Source organism: Jaculus jaculus, chromosome 8 (assembly GCF_020740685.1).
Source record: "Jaculus jaculus isolate mJacJac1 chromosome 8, mJacJac1.mat.Y.cur, whole genome shotgun sequence".
Lineage (NCBI taxonomy): Eukaryota > Metazoa > Chordata > Mammalia > Rodentia > Dipodidae > Jaculus > Jaculus jaculus.
Window position 1 is genome coordinate 69,277,311 of NC_059109.1, and position 18,509 is coordinate 69,295,819.

General features: G+C 39.4%; 1 protein-coding gene across 3 annotated transcripts in view; it reads right to left on the reverse strand.

Moving 5' to 3' along the window:
• Sqor (sulfide quinone oxidoreductase) overlaps window positions 1-18,509 on the reverse strand; it is a 57,200-nt gene that overhangs the window by 23,401 nt on the left and 15,290 nt on the right. For 2 of the 3 annotated variants that reach the window (XM_004670147.3, XM_045157441.1), the window contains exons 2-3: window positions 7,492-7,742; window positions 6,585-6,755 (exon numbers count right to left, since the gene is read on the reverse strand). In XM_004670147.3, coding sequence (XP_004670204.1) covers window positions 6,585-6,755; window positions 7,492-7,725 — 405 coding nt within the window. In that variant the 5' untranslated portion in view covers window positions 7,726-7,742. The remainder of the gene's footprint in view (window positions 1-6,584; window positions 6,756-7,491; window positions 7,743-18,509) is intronic. The other variant, XM_045157443.1, reaches the window with a different exon arrangement.

The following is an 18,509-nucleotide window of genomic DNA, read 5'->3' on the forward strand; positions in this document are numbered from 1 at the left end:
TGGCAATGGTACCATAAAATTCTACTTCCTAAAAGACAGACCAAATGGCTGAACCTTCACTAGATCCTTACAGGAAACAACTGAACCACAAGACACTGGAGAGGGTAGGATTAAGACTAACCTAAATCTTCTACATCTTCCCTCCCTCCCTCTCCCTCTCTCTCCTCTATTTCTCTCCTCTCTAATTCTTGTATATTAGTTATGTTTTTCCTCAATTTCTTAGTGGACACTGACCTATAACCCCCACTTCCAGCTTGGGCCTACCATCCACAATGAGCTTGTGATCAGAGAAACCTACAAGGTTTCCCAAAACAATGACAGACTTCTGTCAGAGTACTTGATGACCCACCAAAGTCCAGTGGTAAGACCCTATTGCTGAAGACTCCATACACAGCTGACACGTAAAATGGAATGACATGGCTGGAAGCCAAGAGAGAGTCAGTCCCCAGACAGTCAGCGTGTCTAGTGCCAGAAGGTGCTACATGGGCAACTGGGGGAAATGACCAAGATATGTCCAAGCAACTCATTGCCTAACTTAATTAACAACAAATAACCTGAGGTGATTCCCACACAAGTGCAATAGTGGCACACAGCCATGGTGAGGAACCAACTGCTCTTGATTTGGCTAACTGATCCACTCAGTGGTACTAGACCCATAGCTGGAGCTGGGAAACAAGTCAGAACCATACCAAACACAAGCCCACTCTGCAATATCAAGCTACCATCAATCATGGGGTAAAAGAGGGCCTACACCTATCAAACTATCTATCAAAAAAGTAAGTGTTATCTCAATTTTCCGGGTACTAACTTACTCTCCCTTGGAGAATCTGCTTCTCTTTTTCAGATAGATGCAGATCCTAAGGAGAGAGCTGCCCCAACATACCTCAAGAGGGGCCCAACTGAAACTAAGGACAATTGGCAAAACAAGCAAGGGTGATGTTTTCCTGTGAACCGGATACCAGCACAAAGGGGAAGGAGACCAATGCAGAGAAAAATTAACTCCTACCAAATCAGAGAGCCAGAGCCTCAGAGGCCCCCAACACGTCGTCACTGAAGCAGACCAAAAATGAACCCAACATGGCTCAGGGAAATTTTGCAGAAGAGGGGGCGGAAAGAATGTCAGAGTCACATGTTGGGTCATGATTTGCAAAGACATTTATCATACCAATAACTGGGGGCTAACTCCACAATGCACGACCCATTTACATCAACAAGGAGGGTCCAATGGGAGGGGGTAGATCATAGATGAGCCTAAACAATGGTACCAAACTGCCTATATTTGCTGAAAAGAAAACTAATAAATTAAATTTTTAAAAAAAGCAGTGATGATTTAACATGTACAAATGAATAAATGTAATATATCAAATAAATAGACCCAGATAGAAATCACATGACCATCTCAAAAGATACAGAAAAGGTCTTTGACAAAATCCAACATCCTTCACAATGAAAACTGTGGAGAGACTAGAAAGGAAAGAAAATATTTCAACATAATAAGAACTGTATCTGTAACAAACATATAATCAAGACCATACTAAATGGAGAAAAACTCAAAGCATTTCCCTAAAATCTGGAACAAAACAAGGGCTTAATCTCTCTAGTGTTATTTAATATTATACATGAAATCTTAGAGTAATAAGGCAAGAGAAAGAAAATAAAGAGGATACCTGCGGGAAAAGAAGAATTCAAACTATCCTTATTTGTAGATGATACGACTCTATATATGTAAAATACCATAAAGACTTCATTAGAAAACTCCTAGAGCTGATAAATACTTTTAGAAAAGTGGTAGGATATAAAATTAACACACAAAGATTGGTACTCTTCTTATATTATATGTCAATGATAAACACACTAAGAAGGAAATCAGAAAGAAGTCCCATTTACAATAGCCACAAAAAATTAAATATCTTAGAATATCCCATACTAAGAAAGTAAAAGACTTATACAATGAAAACTTCAAAATACTAAATAAAGAAACTGAAGATAAGAAAAGATCTCAAAAGCTCAGATTTCAAAAACCAATATCTCAAAAATGGTGATTTACTAAAAGTAAAACACATATTCAATACAATACAGATAAAAACTCTGTATCATCCTTCATAGGAATAGAAAACAATTTCCTTTTTTGTGGAAGCATAAAAGGTGCCAGACAGCCAGAAACTATTCTCACCAAAATTACTACTCCTGAAGGTATCACTATAACTGACTTGAAGTTATACTACAGAGCCTTAGATCATATATATATATATATATACATACATACATATATACATATATATATGCACATACAAATGCATATATTCATATATATATATATATATATCATGCTACTAACACAAAAGCATATACAAAGATGAATAGAATAGAACAATATAGAGAATAGACAGACACAATCCAGAACAAACCTATTCCTTAACAAAGAGGCCAAAAATACAGATTAGAGAAATGATAGCATTTCTAACAAATAGTGCTAGAAGTGGAAATCTACATTTAAAAAAATGGATCTAGACCATGATCTCTCATCATGCACAAAAATCAACTTCAAATGTGTCAAGTCCCTCAACACAAGTGATGAAAGTCTGAAAAAACTAGATGAAAAAGGAGAGAGAATATTTCAAGAGAACAGACCAGGGATGTACTTTCTGAATAGGACTCTGGTAGCCAAGGAATAAGGCAAACAATCAATACATGGGACATTATGAAAATATAAAACTATTGTATAGCTAAGAAAACTGTCACAGAAGGCAAGGGACAACCTACAGAATGTGAGGAAAATCTTATCTACTTATCTAACAGAGAATTAAGAATATATAAAGAACTCTACCCGGGCATGGTGGTACATGTCTTTAATCCCAGTACTCAGGTGGCAGAGGTAAGAGGATTGCTGAGAGTTTGAGGCCATCTGAAACTACATAATGAATTCTAGGTCATCCTGGGCTACAGTGAGACCCTACCCTGAAAAACAAACAAAGAAACAAACAAACAAAAAATCCTCAGGAAACTAAGCCATAAAAATTCAAAAATCCAGTAAAAAATGAGCTATAGAATTGAAACCAAGAATTCTCCAAAGAAGAAACACAAATGGCCACTAATTTATTCTTTAATGTGCAACATCTTCAGCTATCAGGGAAAAGCAAATTAATGCTAATTTGATATTCCATCTCACACTGGTCAAATTGGCTAGCATCAAGAAATCAAATGGCAAAGAATGCTGACAAAGGTACGGAAAAAGAGGAACCGTTATTCAGTGTTGGTGAGAGTGTAAACTGGTGCAGCCACTATAGAAATCACTGTGGAGATTTATCAAAATTCTAAAAGGACATATACCATATGACTCAGCTATACCTCTCCTGGGCATATACCTTAAGGACTTTACACTTTAGAAATACATACTTATCAGTGTTTACTGCTTTATTCACAATAGCTAGGAAAAGGAATCTGCTTAGATGCCCATCAAGTGAGGAATGGATAATGAACATGTGGTAATATACACAAATAAATTTTATTCAGATATAGATAAAAATGCAATTATGAAATGTATAGGAAAATGGGTAGTTTTGTAAAACATAATAATATGAAACATTATAGTAAGTAAAGTCACCCAAGTTCAGAAAGACAGATATTTCATATTCTCTCTCATATGTGGATCCTAGCATAGACCTTTTTATATTTGTATGTAATTTGGAATAAGAGACAAGAGAAGCTAGAAAAGGGCTATGAAGGGGGAAGGTGAAAAACAGCTTTATCAGAAGCCATGGTAGATATGTAAGTAGAAGGATAAAATACTGGATGGGGATGGAAAGGTCTAAAGGGAGTCAAGAGAAGGGACTGTAACAGAGGAAGGGATAAAGGTAGTAGGCTTAATGAAAATTAAAGATGATAGGAATTGAGCCATCTAGTAACCTACCTTTTTGGTGGCTAATTAAAAAATGTACTTTTTATCTGGGAGTGATGGCACATTCCTTCAATCACAGCACTTGGGAGGTTGAAGTAGGAGGATCACCATGAATTGAAGGCTAGCCCTGGCTATAGAGTGGGTTCCAGGTCAGCCTGGGATACTGTATCAGACACACACATACCATATGTGTGTTTGTATATGTGGTGTGTGTGTGTGTGTGTGTGTGTGTGTGTGTGTGTGTGTGTACATACATAATGTGTGGGGTTAGAGAATGTTGCCATAGCTTGTGACAGGAATTTCCTAGTGCCAAGGGTGAGATACCTCCCAGAGAGTTGTTGGTCAAGAAGGTCTATGAAGTACCCAGAGCAATAAAGGCTATTGCTAATGCTCTTGGTCACCCATCAGAACTAGAAGATAAGACTCTATTGCTAAAGACATCACATATGTTGGTTGCAAGACAGTGAGAAATCAAACTGGAACTGAGCTGGAAGCCTCTCCCTACTGGCTAGCTATCACAGTGCTGAAAAGTGTGATGTAGCCTACTAGGGAGAAAAATAAGTCTAGACCATCAGTGAATCCAGTGAGTTACACAACTAGCCACTCAGGCAAGATGTGCCCACCAGTACAATAACACTTGCATGACTGTTACAGAGGTAACAAATTTCTATTTGACTGGGTTTGATGCCCACTCCACAGGAGGAAATTCATGCCTGATACTGAAAAATAGTCAAAAGCCTATACCTTCAAAGGTCCTTGGTATGGAAGCTACTGCTTTGGTTTTCCTAAATGCATATGTTGTGTTCATCAAATTTCCCTCTAAATATTTGTTTATGCCCACAAAATAAGGTCACTCCCACTTTTGGTAAGAGAAGCTTCTTTCTTGAGATAGCAGTGACTATTGGAGAGACACAAACTCAAAGTGCCATAAGACATTCTCTATCACACCCAAGGCTCAGAGAACTTTGCAGAAGAGGTAGCAAAAAGAATACAAAAGCCAGCGGATTAAGAGGGATGCTTCGGAACACTCTCTTCCAGAAATGAAGCAGCCATTGCATTTATAACCATACAATGACTATCATCACCTGCACAATATTGGGCCAATCAATATGTCATCATAGATGATAGAAGATGCAGAAAAAATATATCAAAACAAGTCGGGCATGTTGGTGCATGCCTTTAATCCCAGCTCTCGGGAGGCAGAGGTAGGAGGATCACCGTGAGTTTGAGGCTATTCTGAGACTTCGTAGTGAATTCTAGGTCAGCCTTAGCTAGAATGAGACCCTACCTCGAAAAAACAAACAAAAAGATATCAAAACAGAATAGGGACTAGTTGGAGAGAAGAAGGGGTTTCATGGAAAGGAGATAGAGGAAGGGGAACAAAATAAAGTAATGGAAGGGGATTACGATCAAAGTACATTATGTACATTTAGAAAAACAAATTTAAATTCATCTTATCTTGAGTATTCATTGGTATGAGTCCTTCTGTAGGGCATCTTTCCTATTGTCTCAGTGTAGAGCAGGACATTAACTTTTAATAGTGGTACCATTTTTAACAATCACAGCTGAAATGGCTAAAATTTCTGGGGCTGGGACTTTAAATTTTCTTACATTTCTTTTCTTGTCAAACTTTGTATTTTTCATATCTTTCTGATCTACATTTTCTTCTCTTTCATCACAGGTCTGATTAAGAGTAGCAAAGAGAGAGAATTCATACCCAAGATTCAATGTTTTTCTGTCTTGAGATTTCTTCTTCACCAAACACACTAGTCAATTACTTTTAAATTCGACTTTGCTCAATTTCTTGAGACATGAGAAGAATGTACTCATTGTCAGGATATCACAAGAGCTGACTCTAGCCCAGTTCCTGAGAAAGTACTTTCTCCCCACTAGAACCTCATGATTCAAGCATCCGTAGCACACGTTTCTCTAGGCTTTTTGTCTTTTAAACTCCCACCAGAATATATCATTAAGTTCTGATTATACCATTGTAAAGCCTCTCTAGTCCAAAATTCCAAATCCATCCACATTACTCCTACAAACCAGTTCCAAAGTACTAAAAGCCACATGGTCAAGTTTGTCACAGCAATGATCCCACTCTTGTTACCCATTCTCTATACTACCCATCTGCTTATTGACAGGGTAAAATACCTGACAAAAATCAGTTTAAGGGAGAAAAAGGTTATTTCAGCTTATAGTAGTTTCAGGTTACAGTTCATCACAGTGGGTAAGACATGGCCATAGGAACTTGAGGCATTGATTACATTCAGCAGAGCAAGGAAGTTGAAGCAGAGAGCTGAATGCCCAAGGTAGCTTTATTCTTTTTGCACAGTCCAGTAATCCAACCCATGGAATTATTCTATCCACAGTTATGATGAGTATCTAATCTAATCTATAAAATCCCTTAAAGAGATTAATTTCCATAGTAACTCTAATCCTGTCAAGTTGACAGCCAGAGATTAACCACCACAATGATGAATGTTCAAAAAATACTTGATTTAATTGCTTATTAATTCAACATCACTCAATCCTTCCATCCCCCATTTCTACATACTTTGCTAGTTCATGTGGTATTCACACAGGCATATATTCTATCTTTCATTGTGAAGATGCTCAGCTTGAAAATAATTGTGCATTCAGAGAAGCTCTTGGGTTAACAAGAAACCCCACAGCCCCTGAGGGTTACCTGCTTGCCATTGTCAATATAGATGCAGTTCTTATCTGGGCTCAGCTCCGTCACTCGAGCTTGGATCCACTCTATACCAGATGGAATCACACTTGCTGTTGGACGACCAGATGAGGACAACTGTTTGGCACCTGCACCCACTAGTGTCCAGATTGGCTGGTAAAAGTGTCTCTGAGAAATATAGAATTGAGGGGATGTCTTTCAATTTGGGCCTGACCCAAATTCAGATAGACTCTCTGAATTACTCCCTCTAAAATATTGCACAGAAAAGTCTCCACAAGGTTAAGTACCCTAGTGGTAACCCCTTTATGTCAAACTCTAAGGGACAGCCACCCACCCAGGAATTGCTCAAGACTCATCAAAAAAAGTGACAATAACCTTTAATGACCTATGTTATTCAGTGACACAAAGCCACGCCAAGGACATCATGTAAAGACATAAGCTGAAAATGGAGATGCTTCCACAAGCTTGGGCTGGTGTAGATAGCTGATCATAATTAGAGGCCAGGAGGGAGACAGAGGGTGGTCTCCTCTGCTCACCACAAGACCAGGCTTCAGAGGGAGCAAAACATGCCCTGCTAATAGTTTGGTTTGAAACTTGCATTCTCCAGAATTATAAGAGAATACATGTTTGTTATTTTAAGTTGCCCAATTGGCAGAAATTTGGCATGGTAGCCCTAATAGACTAGAACAGAAGAGATACAGAAAGCCAAGAGTTTGTACTCATACTCTCACCCTCCACTTTCTCCCTGTTTTTGGATGAGCAGCTTTTACACCAAGGAAGACAAGCACTAACCTAGAGACATAAAACCATGCTGCTCCCCTAACACACACACACACACACACACACACGTGCACACACATGCGCACACACACACACACAGACACACACACACAGGGACACTTACCTCACTGGGTTCAACAATGGCCACATTCTCTGCTCCCACCTTACTCTTCATGCGGGAGGCCATGGTAATCCCCCCACTGCCCCCACCCAGAACCAGCACCTCATAGTAGTTCTTGGCAGTGCAGCTTGCCCCTGTGTGTAGCTGGAGGGGTCCAGCCTGCTGAAAGCCCAGTCTTGGAATGCAAGCAAAGAGCCGGGCACGGGAACTGGATACCACAGTGACCAACAGGGCCATTGCCAGGATGGATGAAGCTGGAAGGAAACAGATAAGACTACAAACAACAAGGAAATACCATGCTGAGACGAAAAGCTGACTCCAGCTGATACCTACCATCTCCTCTCAAGACCATTTTCCCCTCTGGCTGGGGTCATCACATCTCCTAAGATCACTAAACTGATGGCTAAGCTTTCCATTCTCCCACTTTTGCTTACTCTCATGCCATCTAGGACTCCCTAATCATATGTCTCTACTCATTCTTGTCCATTGTAAAGTCTAGGGTACCATTTGGATTTTTTTTCAGCTACTTCCCATTCTCCTCTCAAACACATCTGACTATGTCTTTGGCTCTTCAGTCCACTAAGATTGATGTTTGAGTCCACAGATAGAGATCTCAAGCACTCCTTGCAAGAAAGGGCACCTGCGAACTTGCTGGAAAAGTAATAGTCCAGTAAGAGACCAATCTTTAACCACTCAGAGTTTCCTCTACTGCAGATAGAGCTTTTAACCCCTTGTTTCTGAGCCTTCCCAGGAACATGCAATTTAATCAAATGTTCTCCCCGCTTTGAGCAGCGAGTACCGCAGGGGGTTAAAAGTCAGCCATAAAAAAAATGTAGCCATAAAAGGAGCCCCGCCTGGGCTCCATCATGATAATAAAGTCCTGTGTAAAGAATCTGCATCTGCTACTGATCAACCTTTCATTGCAGACACTTCAGTAAACAATTCCTCTGAGAGATGAACTTGACCTTTGGGAAAGGATGTTTCTACTCTGAGCAGTTGGTGCCTTGGCAGAGGGCTGTGAGGTTTCTCAGAGACTGACCCATGTTTTCTTCATCCACAGCACTGGCTTTAAATCAGTGCCACTAACTTGTATAACTTAAGGGCCTACAGCCAAGGGTCTGTCCTCTCCGGGCACCCTTGTGTTCTAAGGTTCCCATCAGATTCAGTATTGTGAGTTAACATTGCTCCAAGAACCCTTTATGAAAATGAAAGACCTCCTGTGGAGTAATTCTTCTAGCTGCGAAAGTCACTAGCTTCTCTATGGGGACAACTGGAGAAGAGGAAGATGGGAGTACAGAAAGCTGAGAAAGGACTACGCAAGGAAGAAGTGAGGATCCTGGAGGAGGAAGTGAGGAGGAATGGCTGCCAGTATTAATCAAGATCAGCTTAATTCCAGGGCTTGAATGCCCTTGATATGAAATATTCCACAGTATTTCAATTCTGAGAAATGAGGCAGGGGGTTGTGGAATGTTACATTCTGGTTCACATTTCTGGCAGAAACCACTTGACCAAGAGCAGTTTTAGGGGAAACAAAAAGGTTTATTTTGGCCTATAAACTGGAAGAGAAGCTCCATGATGGTAGAGGGAAATGATGGTATGAACAGAGAGTAGACATCATCTCCTGGCCAACATCAGATGGAAAATAATAACAGGAGAATGTGCAAACACTGAAAAGAGGAAGCTGGCTATAACACCCATAAGCCCACCCTCAACAATACACTGCCTCCAGGAGGATTCAGTTCCCAAACTGCCAACAGCTGGGGACCTAGCATTCAGAACACCTAAGTTTATGGGGGACAGCTGAATCAAACCACCAAATGGAAGGTGAGCATTTGGAGGCCCACAGGGCTGGGTATCTCCACTTAATTCCCCACTTCCAAATATCTGCAGGACTACACACCTTTCCAAGCTCACCCTTCCTGGACAAGCAGTACAGACTGCCTGTGTCCAAAGCTCCCTACCTTGTCATGTTACATGCTACTCACTGGATTCTGAGCAGCTAGGACATTGGGCTATGTTCAAACAGAGCTAGTGTCTCAACAAGGTTTATTCAGAGCATTCTTGAAAGAACAACAAAACTAGTAAGCATGTTCCACAATGTTTTAGGTTTCAGAGACCACATGGTCAACCTTTAATGGATCACCTGTCTAGACCATTTCCCAAAATGAGCAGGAAAACAGACAGCAGTCTCCAGCTCTTGCTATCCACCTTATCACCCAACTCGACCTGGGTCAGGATTACTCATAGCTGGTTTCTCCCTGTCGTCTGGATCTCTGTGAACTCCAGGTTCTGAAGTATGTGATCCTAAGCTGCGCAGTACAATCAGGGTCTGACCTGGAGCTCAGATGCTGGGACTTAGAGTACTACCCATCCACAACCAGATCTGCCCTTGTGGGCCTTCTAGCCTCTTGAATTAAATCAATCCTAATACTATCATTAGCTATTTACATTTCTCAACTAAATTATTTCTACAAAATGTAATAAGAAAATATGGGGGACTGAACAACAGGACACATGTGACGTGAAAGCAGAAAGCAGGCTGGGGGCCTGAGTACAAGGGAATCAGGTAGGAGAGTAGGGAGGAGGAGAAGGTGAAATGAAAAGAAACAAATTTTGTTTGAAAATATCATAATTAAATATGTAGATTGCTTTAGGTAAGATTACCATTTTCACAATAATGATCCCTCCAATCCAGGAACAAGGGATGTTTCTCCACTTTCTAGTGTCTTCTGTAATTTCTCGCTTGAGTGTTTTAAAGTTCTTATTGTAGAGATTCTTTACTTCCTTCTGTAGGTTTATTCCAAAGTACTTTATTTATTTATTTTTTTTATGCAATTGTGAATGGGAGGGATTCTCTGATTTCATCCTCTGGGTGTTTGTTGTCAGCATATATGAAGGCTACTGATGTCTGTGTATTTATTTTGTATCCTGCTACATGGCTGTAGGTTTTGATCAGCTCTAACAGTTTGCTAGTAGAGTCTTTAGGGTCCTTTATGTATAGAATCATGTCATCTGCAAATAATGATAACTTGATCTCTTCCTTTCCAATTTGTATCCCTTTTATGTGTGTCTCTTGCCTTATTGCTATGGCTAAGACTTCCAAAACTATATTAAATAAAAGTGGGGACAGTGGACACCCTTGTCTTGTTCCTGATTTTAGTGGAAAAGCTTCCAGTTTTTTCCCATTTAGTAATATGTTGGCTGTAGGCTTGTCATAAATAGCTTTTATTATATTGAGATATGTTCCTTCTATTCCCAGTCTCTGTAGGACTTTTATCATGAAAGTATGTTGGATTTTGTCAAATGCTTTCTCTGCATCTAATGAGATGATCATGTGATTTTTGTCCTTCAAACCGTTTATGTAATGTATTACAATTATAGATTTGCGTATGTTGAACCATCCCTGCATCTCTGGGATAAAGCCTACTTGGTCAGGGTGAATGATCTTTTTGATATAGTCTTATATTCTGTTTGCCAATATTTTGTTGAGAATTTTTGCATCTATGTTCATGAGGGAGATTGGTCTGTAATTTTCTTTTTTTTTTTTTAATTTTTATTTATTTATTTATTTGAGAGCGACAGACACAGAGAGAGAAAGACAGATAGAGGGGGAGAGACAGAATGGGCGCGCCAGGGCTTCCAGCCTCTGCAAACGAACTCCAGACGCGTGCGTCCCCTTGTGCATCTGGCTAACGTGGGACCTGGGGAACCGAGCCTCGAACCGGGGTCCTTAGGCTTCACAGGCAAGCGCTTAACCGCTAAGCCATCTCTCCAGCCCTGTAATTTTCTTTTTTTGTTCTATCTTTGCCTGGTTTGGGTATCAGGGTGATGCTGGCCTCACAGAGGGAGTTTGGTAGGATTCCTTCTTTTTCTATTTCCTGGAAAAGCTTAAGAAGCAATGGTGTTAGCTCTTCCTTAAAGGTCTGGTAAAATTCAGCAGTGAAATCATCTGGGCATGGGCTTTTTTTCGTTGGGAGATTATTGATAACTGTTCGGATCTCCATGTTTGTCATAGGTCTATTTAAGTGATTAATCTCATTTTGATTTAATTTAGGTAGGTCATATAGATCAAGGAAATCATCCATTTCTTTCAGATTTTCATACTTTGTGCAGTATATGCTTTTATAGTATGTCCCTATGATTTTTTTAATTTCTCTGGAATCTATTGTGATGTTACCTTGTTCATCTCTGATTTTATTAATTTGTGTCTCTTCTCTCTTTCTTTTGGTCAGATTTGCTAAGGGTTTATCAATCTTGTTCATCCTTTTAAAGAACCAACTCTTTGTTTCATTAATTCTTTGGATTGTTTTTTTTTTTGTTGTTGTTGTTTGTTTCTATTTCATTAATTTCTGCCCTAATCTTTATTATTTCTTCCTGTATACTGACTTTTTGGTTTGCCTGGTTCTTCTTTTTCCAAGGCTTTAAGGTGAAGCATTAGGTCGTTTACTTGCAACCTTTCTAATTTCTTAATATAGGCACTTCAGGCTATAAATTTACCTCTTATAACTGCCTTCATTGTGTCCCAGAGATTTTGATATGTTGTGTTCTCATTATCATTTGACTCTAAATTTTTTGATTTCCTTCTTGATTTCTTCATTGACCCATTCATCATTTAGTAGTGTACTGTTTAGTTTCCATGATTTTGTGTATGCTCTACAGCCTTTCTTGCTACTGATTTATAGTTTAATTCCATTGTGGTCAGATAGAATGCAAGGAATGATTTCAATTTTCCTGAATTTGTTAAGATTTGTTTTGTGTTCTAACATGTGGTCTATTTTAGAGAATGTCCAATGTGCTGCTAAAAAGAATGTATATTCTGCAGCCTTTGGATGAAATATCCTGTATATATCTGTTAGGCCCATTCGTTCTATGACCTCATTTAGTCCAGATGCCTCTCTTTTTATTTTTTCCCAGGATGACCTGTCAATTGATGAGAATAGGGTGTTAAAGTCATCCACCACCACTGTGTTTGGTATTATCTGTGACCTTAGTTCTAATAGTGTTTGTTGGATGAATTTTGGAGCCCCCATGTTAGGTGCATATATGTTTAAGATTGTAATGTCCTCCTGTCGGAGTGTGCCTTTAATCAATATAAAGTGACCTTCCTTATCTTTCTTGACTAACTTTGGACTAAAGTCTACCTTGTCAGATATTAGGATAGCAATCCCTGCTTGTTTTCTGGGCCCATTTGCTTGAAACACCGTTTTCCAAACCTTTCACCCTAAAGCAATCTACACATTTAATGCAATCCCTATCAAAATTCCAAAGGCATTCTTCATGGAAATAGAAAAAAAAATCCAAAAATTCATTTGGAATCACAAAAAACCTCGAATATCTAAAATAATCCTGAGCAACAAAAATAAGTCTGGTGGTATTACCACACATGATTTTAACCTATACTACAGAGCCATAGTAACAAAAACAGCATGGTACTGGCAGAAAAAAGACATATAGATCAGTGGAACAGAATAGAGGACCCAGATGTAAGTCCAGGTAGCTACAGCCACCTGATATTCGATAAAAATGCCAAAAATACTCATTGGAGAAAAGACAGCCACTTCAGCAAATGTTGTTGGGAAAATTGGTTATATATCTGCAGAAGGATGAAAATAGATTCTTCTCTCTCACCATATACAAGAATTAAGTCCAAATGGATTAAAGAACTTAACATCAGACCTGAAACTCTGAAATTGCTAGAGGAAAAAGTAGGGGAAACCCTTCAACATATTGGTCTTGGCAAAGACTTTCTGAATACAACCCCAATTGCTCAGGCAATAAAACCACAGATTAATCACTGGGACCTCATGAAATTACAAAAATTCTGCACTGCAAAGGACACAGTGAGAAAAGCAAAGAGGCAACCTACAGAATGGGAAAAAATCTTCGCCAGCTATATATCTGATAGAGGATTAATATCTAGGATATACAAAGAACTCAAAAAGTTAAATAATAAGGAGTCAAACAAGCCAATCAAAAAAATGGGCTATGGAGCTAAATAGAGCATTCTCAAAGGAAGAAATTCGAATGGCATATAAGCATCTAAAAAATGTTCTACGTCACTAGTCATCAGGGAAATGCAGAATAAAACTACATTTAGATTCCATCTCACTCTTGTCAGATTGGCCACCATCATGAAAACAAATGATCATAAATGTTGGCGGGGATGTGGAAAAAGAGGAACCCTTCTACACTGCTGGTGGGAATGTTATCTGGTCCAGCCATTGTGGAAATCAGTGTGGAGATTCCTAAAACAGCTAAAGATTGATCTACCATATGACCCAGCTATAGCACTCCTAGGCATACATCCGAAGGAATCATCTCATTTCCTTAGAAGTACATGCTCAACCATGTTTATTGCTGCTCAATTTATAATAGATGGGAAATGGAACCAGCCTAGATGTCCCTCAACTGATGAGTAGATAATGAAGATGTGGCACATTTATACAATGGAGTTCTACTCAGTGGTAAAGAAAAATGAAGTTATGAAATTTGCAGAAAAATGGATGGACCTGGAAAGGATTATACTAAGTGAAGTAACCCAGGCCCAGAAAGCCAAGCACCACATGTTCTCTCATATGTGGATCCTAGCTACAGATGATTGGGCTTCTGCATGAGAAGGGAAATACTTAGTAGCAGAGGCCAGTAAGTTAAAAAGGAGATATAAAGGGAAGAGAAAGGAAGGGAGGAGGGCACTTAATAGGTTGATATTGTATATATGTAAGTACAATGATTGAGGTGGGGAGGTAATATGATGGAGAATGGAATTTCAAAGGGGAAAGTGTGGGGGTGGAAAGGGAAGGAATTACCATGGGATATTTTTTTATAATCATGGAAAATGTTAATAAAAAATTTAAAAAAAGAAAATATCAAAATTAAACCTAATGTTTTGTTTGGTAATTTTGTAAATAGTGTGTCCACGTGTACATTAGCTGTTGTTACTGAACATTAAGCTCTAGGCATATTTCAAGTAATAGTAATACAGCCTACAATCTCTCACATATATAGACCTTTAAAATTCACAGGGTTTAAACCTGTATCTATACAGCAAGTTAAAAATATATGTTTTTTTATTTTTTAAAATATTTTATTTTTATTAATTTATTTGAGAGAGAGAGAAATACAGAAGTAGGCAGGGAGAAAGAGAGAGAGAGTATGGGCACAGCAGGGCCTCCAGCCACTGCAAATGAACTCCAGAAGCATGCACCCCCTTGTGCATCTGGCTATATGGGTCCTGGGGCATTGAATCTGAGTCCTTTGACCTTGCAGGCAAGTGTCTTAACCACTAAGCCATCTCTCCAGCCCCCCAAAATATTTTATTTATTTATTTATTTATTAGAGAGAGAGAGAAAATGAATATGGGCGTGTCAGGGCCTTCAACCATTGGAAACGAACTCCAAATACATGTGCCACCTTGTACATCTGGTTTACATGGGTACTGTGGAATTGAACCCACGCCTTTAGGCTTCACACTATGCCATCTCTCCAGCCCTATACTGCAAATTTTATTTGAGAAACAAAGAGAGAGAGAATGGGCATGTCAGGGCCACAACTGCAAGTTTTGATAATGTTTTGCTAATGGAAAAACTGAGGCTTAAAAGGTAGGTAATCTTTCAAAAGTCACACAGTGGCATCAGACCTAAAGTGAGTTTGGCTGGTTGATTTGTTATGCAGAGCAGCTCTGCTTGAATCCCTCTACAGCAATAATGCAGGCATTAGTAACAGTTAGCAATCTAACATGGGAGAAGTTCTCAGGCTGGACCTTTTCCCTTCTAGGGCTCAGGGCAGCATGCAAGGTTTGGCAGGGTAGAAAAGTGCCACTATTCCAGGTTCCTTAGACACATGTGTGTGTGTGCTTCCTTGACAGGCAAGCTTGTAGAAAAGCAGGGGTAAATACAGGTTTTATGGCCATTGAAACTTACACAATGTATGGACTCAAAATTTTAAATATAAAATTTGATAAAATATCTCATAGTTATTTAAATGAGAAAGTAAATCCTAATAAATGGCTGAATCATTGGAAATTCAGGACCTTTTATTGGCGATGTCTTTTAGGCAATTTATCAAACATACACAGAAAACCTCCTGGCTAGAACCTGTCTACCCCTCTCCCTGGAATCCTGTCTTGCTATCTGCAAAAGAGAGACCTTAAAGCATAAGCTTCATTTGCTTCCCAGTAACCTGCCTCAGGCATCCACAGAACTCCTCTAAAACACCCTGTCTACCCATTACTCTGGGGCTTGCTAAACTTGCTATTCCCTCCATATACCAGTCTTAAATTTTGCTGAGCCCCTTCCCACCCTTTATGTGCATGCCTGTATGGATATAATATGTCTACTCTGAACAATCTCAAAGCAGATCGTGATTCCTAACATAAAACTGGCCCTTTACTATTATTCTATAGCAGAAACCTGTGGGTCAGGCACTATGCTGTGTGCGCAAGCAGGCATTATCCTCATTTTCCACTTGAGAAACAGTGAGGTTGAAGGAAATTAGTTCTATTCTTATTTACTCAGGTAATTCTGAAAAAAACTAACATTGTACTGATGGATTTAAAATACAATAAGGAGCCGTGAATGATGGCATATGCCTTTAATTCCAGCACTCAGGAGGCAGAGGTAGGGTTGTCATGAGTCATGGCCACCCTGAGACTACATAGTGACCTTTAGGGCAGCCTGGGCTACAGTAAAACCCTATCTCAGAAAAACAAAAAATAATAATAAATAAATAAAATACAATAACATAGCTGGAGAGATGGTTCAGCAGTTAAGGCTCTTGACTACAAAACCTAAGGACTAAAGTCCGATTCTCCAGTATCCATGTAAAGCCAGGTGCACAAACTGGTGCAGGCATCTGAGTTCATTTACAGTGTCTAGAGGCCCTAGTATGCTCATTCTCTCTGTCTCTCTATATATCTCTCTGCTTGCAAATAAATAAGTAAATAAATATTTAAAATACAATAGGGGAATGAACAAAAAGATATCATTGTCCCTATTAGATAGCATTTCTTTTTAAATTTTGTTTGTTTATTCATTTATTTATTTGTGAGTGACAGAGAGAGAAGGGGGGGGGAGAAAGAATGGGTACACCTGCACCAGGGCCTCCAGCCACTGCAAATGAACTCCAGATGCATGTGCCACCTTGTGCATCTGGCTAATGTGGGTCCTGGGGAATCGAGCCTAGAGCCCGGGTCCTTAGACTTCACAGGCAAGTGCTTAACCACTAAGTCGCCTCTCCAGGCCGCTAGATAACATTTCTGAGAATTGGTTCTGTGATTATGAAGGCTGAAAAGTCCCGGATTTTCAGGCAAGCAGGCCAAAGGCCTTACGTATGGTGTAGTGCTGGCCTGTGATGCAGTTCCAGTCTGAAGACCCACTGTGGAAGGAGGAAAAGTCAGTGTGTCAACTGAGTTCCAAAGGAAGGAGAAAAAATACAATGTTTGAGCTCAAGACACTCAGGTAACAAGAAATCTTTCCTACCCACACAGGCATAGCCTTTTATTTGAATGAGCCCCACTCACACTGTGGAGGACAACCTATTTTAATCTACCAACTGTATCAATCAAGGGCTTATTTATGATGATTTGGCATTTTGGGGCCTTGCTCGGTCCCAAGAAGATTGTCTCTCCCATACCTACCTAACTTCTGGAGGGAAAAATAAAAAGAAGAAGAAGACTGCTCTGAAAGCACATCTTGGACATGTAAGCCCAGAAGTCCATAACCCATAGTCCATAACTCTGAACCACCTTTTCTATCTGGCTTTTACACTGCAGGATGCAACAACATTCCCCTGCTCCAATCACCTCAGGCATCAGACACCCAGGAGCAGCTTCTGCACTGACAGCTTACTCAATTTATAGCAACCAGCCAGTCCCAACCTGGCCAGTAATTTCCCTGCCTCACAGAAGCCACAATACAGGCTTTTGTCTATGTTCTCTCTTTCCTTTCCTGCCTCCTGACAAAGCAAAGTGCTTCCCCTGCAACCCTACATGGTGTACTATCCTTTCTGTCTCTTGATACTGAATAAAAATGTCTTCCTTCATGGAAGTCACCTCCTAATTTATTGGCCTTGCTGAACTTGATTAAAACAAATACCATGTGCATTTTAATACACCAACATTAAAATGCATGTGTGTTCAGTCAGATGGAAGATTTTACATGTTTAACAAAATTCTGCTCTGTTTCTCATCCCCTTACATATCTGCTGAACTGTCAGATGGCATTTAAAAAACAATTTAATTACATACTACTGAAAGATGTAGTAATTATGTGGGTGATTGGACCAAATTTTTGCACTGCATAACACAGCTACAGCCTGACTTTTTAATGCAGTAGTTATGCCAGAAGAATATGCTACCTGACCTTTCTTTCCTCTGTCACACTCTAACATCCACTCTATTAAACCTTTCAATATCTTCTTCAGCGAGGAAAATATTTATATCTCTTTTATCAATTTAACCTTGACAAAGTAGTAGTATCAGAAATGTTCAGAAATATGCTTAAGAATGAGTTATCAGTAAGATATACGTTTATATGAAACTTCAGCTGTATACCTAACCTGAATTTAAATGTGATAGCTGAACTTTCAGAAATAAAAATCAAGAAATATCAATATTTTTACTTATAGAATTTATTACCTGCACAAAAGTATACATTAATAGCATTGTACTGTGTTAAATATGTGAGCATCTTTATGAAAAATAGAATATGAAATATTCATAGTCATAATTATTTGACAATTTAAGAATGTTCCCAAGTATTCACTAAACATCTGTTAAGAATCTAGTCTTGGCTGGGCGTGGTGGCACACGCCTTTAATCCCAGCACTCGGGAGGCAGAGGTAGGAGGATCACGGAGAAATCAAAAACAAAAAGAAAGAATCTAGTCTTGGGCTGGAGGGATGGCTTAGCAGTTAAGATGCCTGCCTGCAAGGCCAAAGGACCCAGGCTCAATTCCCCAGGACCCATATTAGCCAGATGCACAAGATGGCACATGTGTCTGGAGCTCATTTGCAGTGGCTGGAGA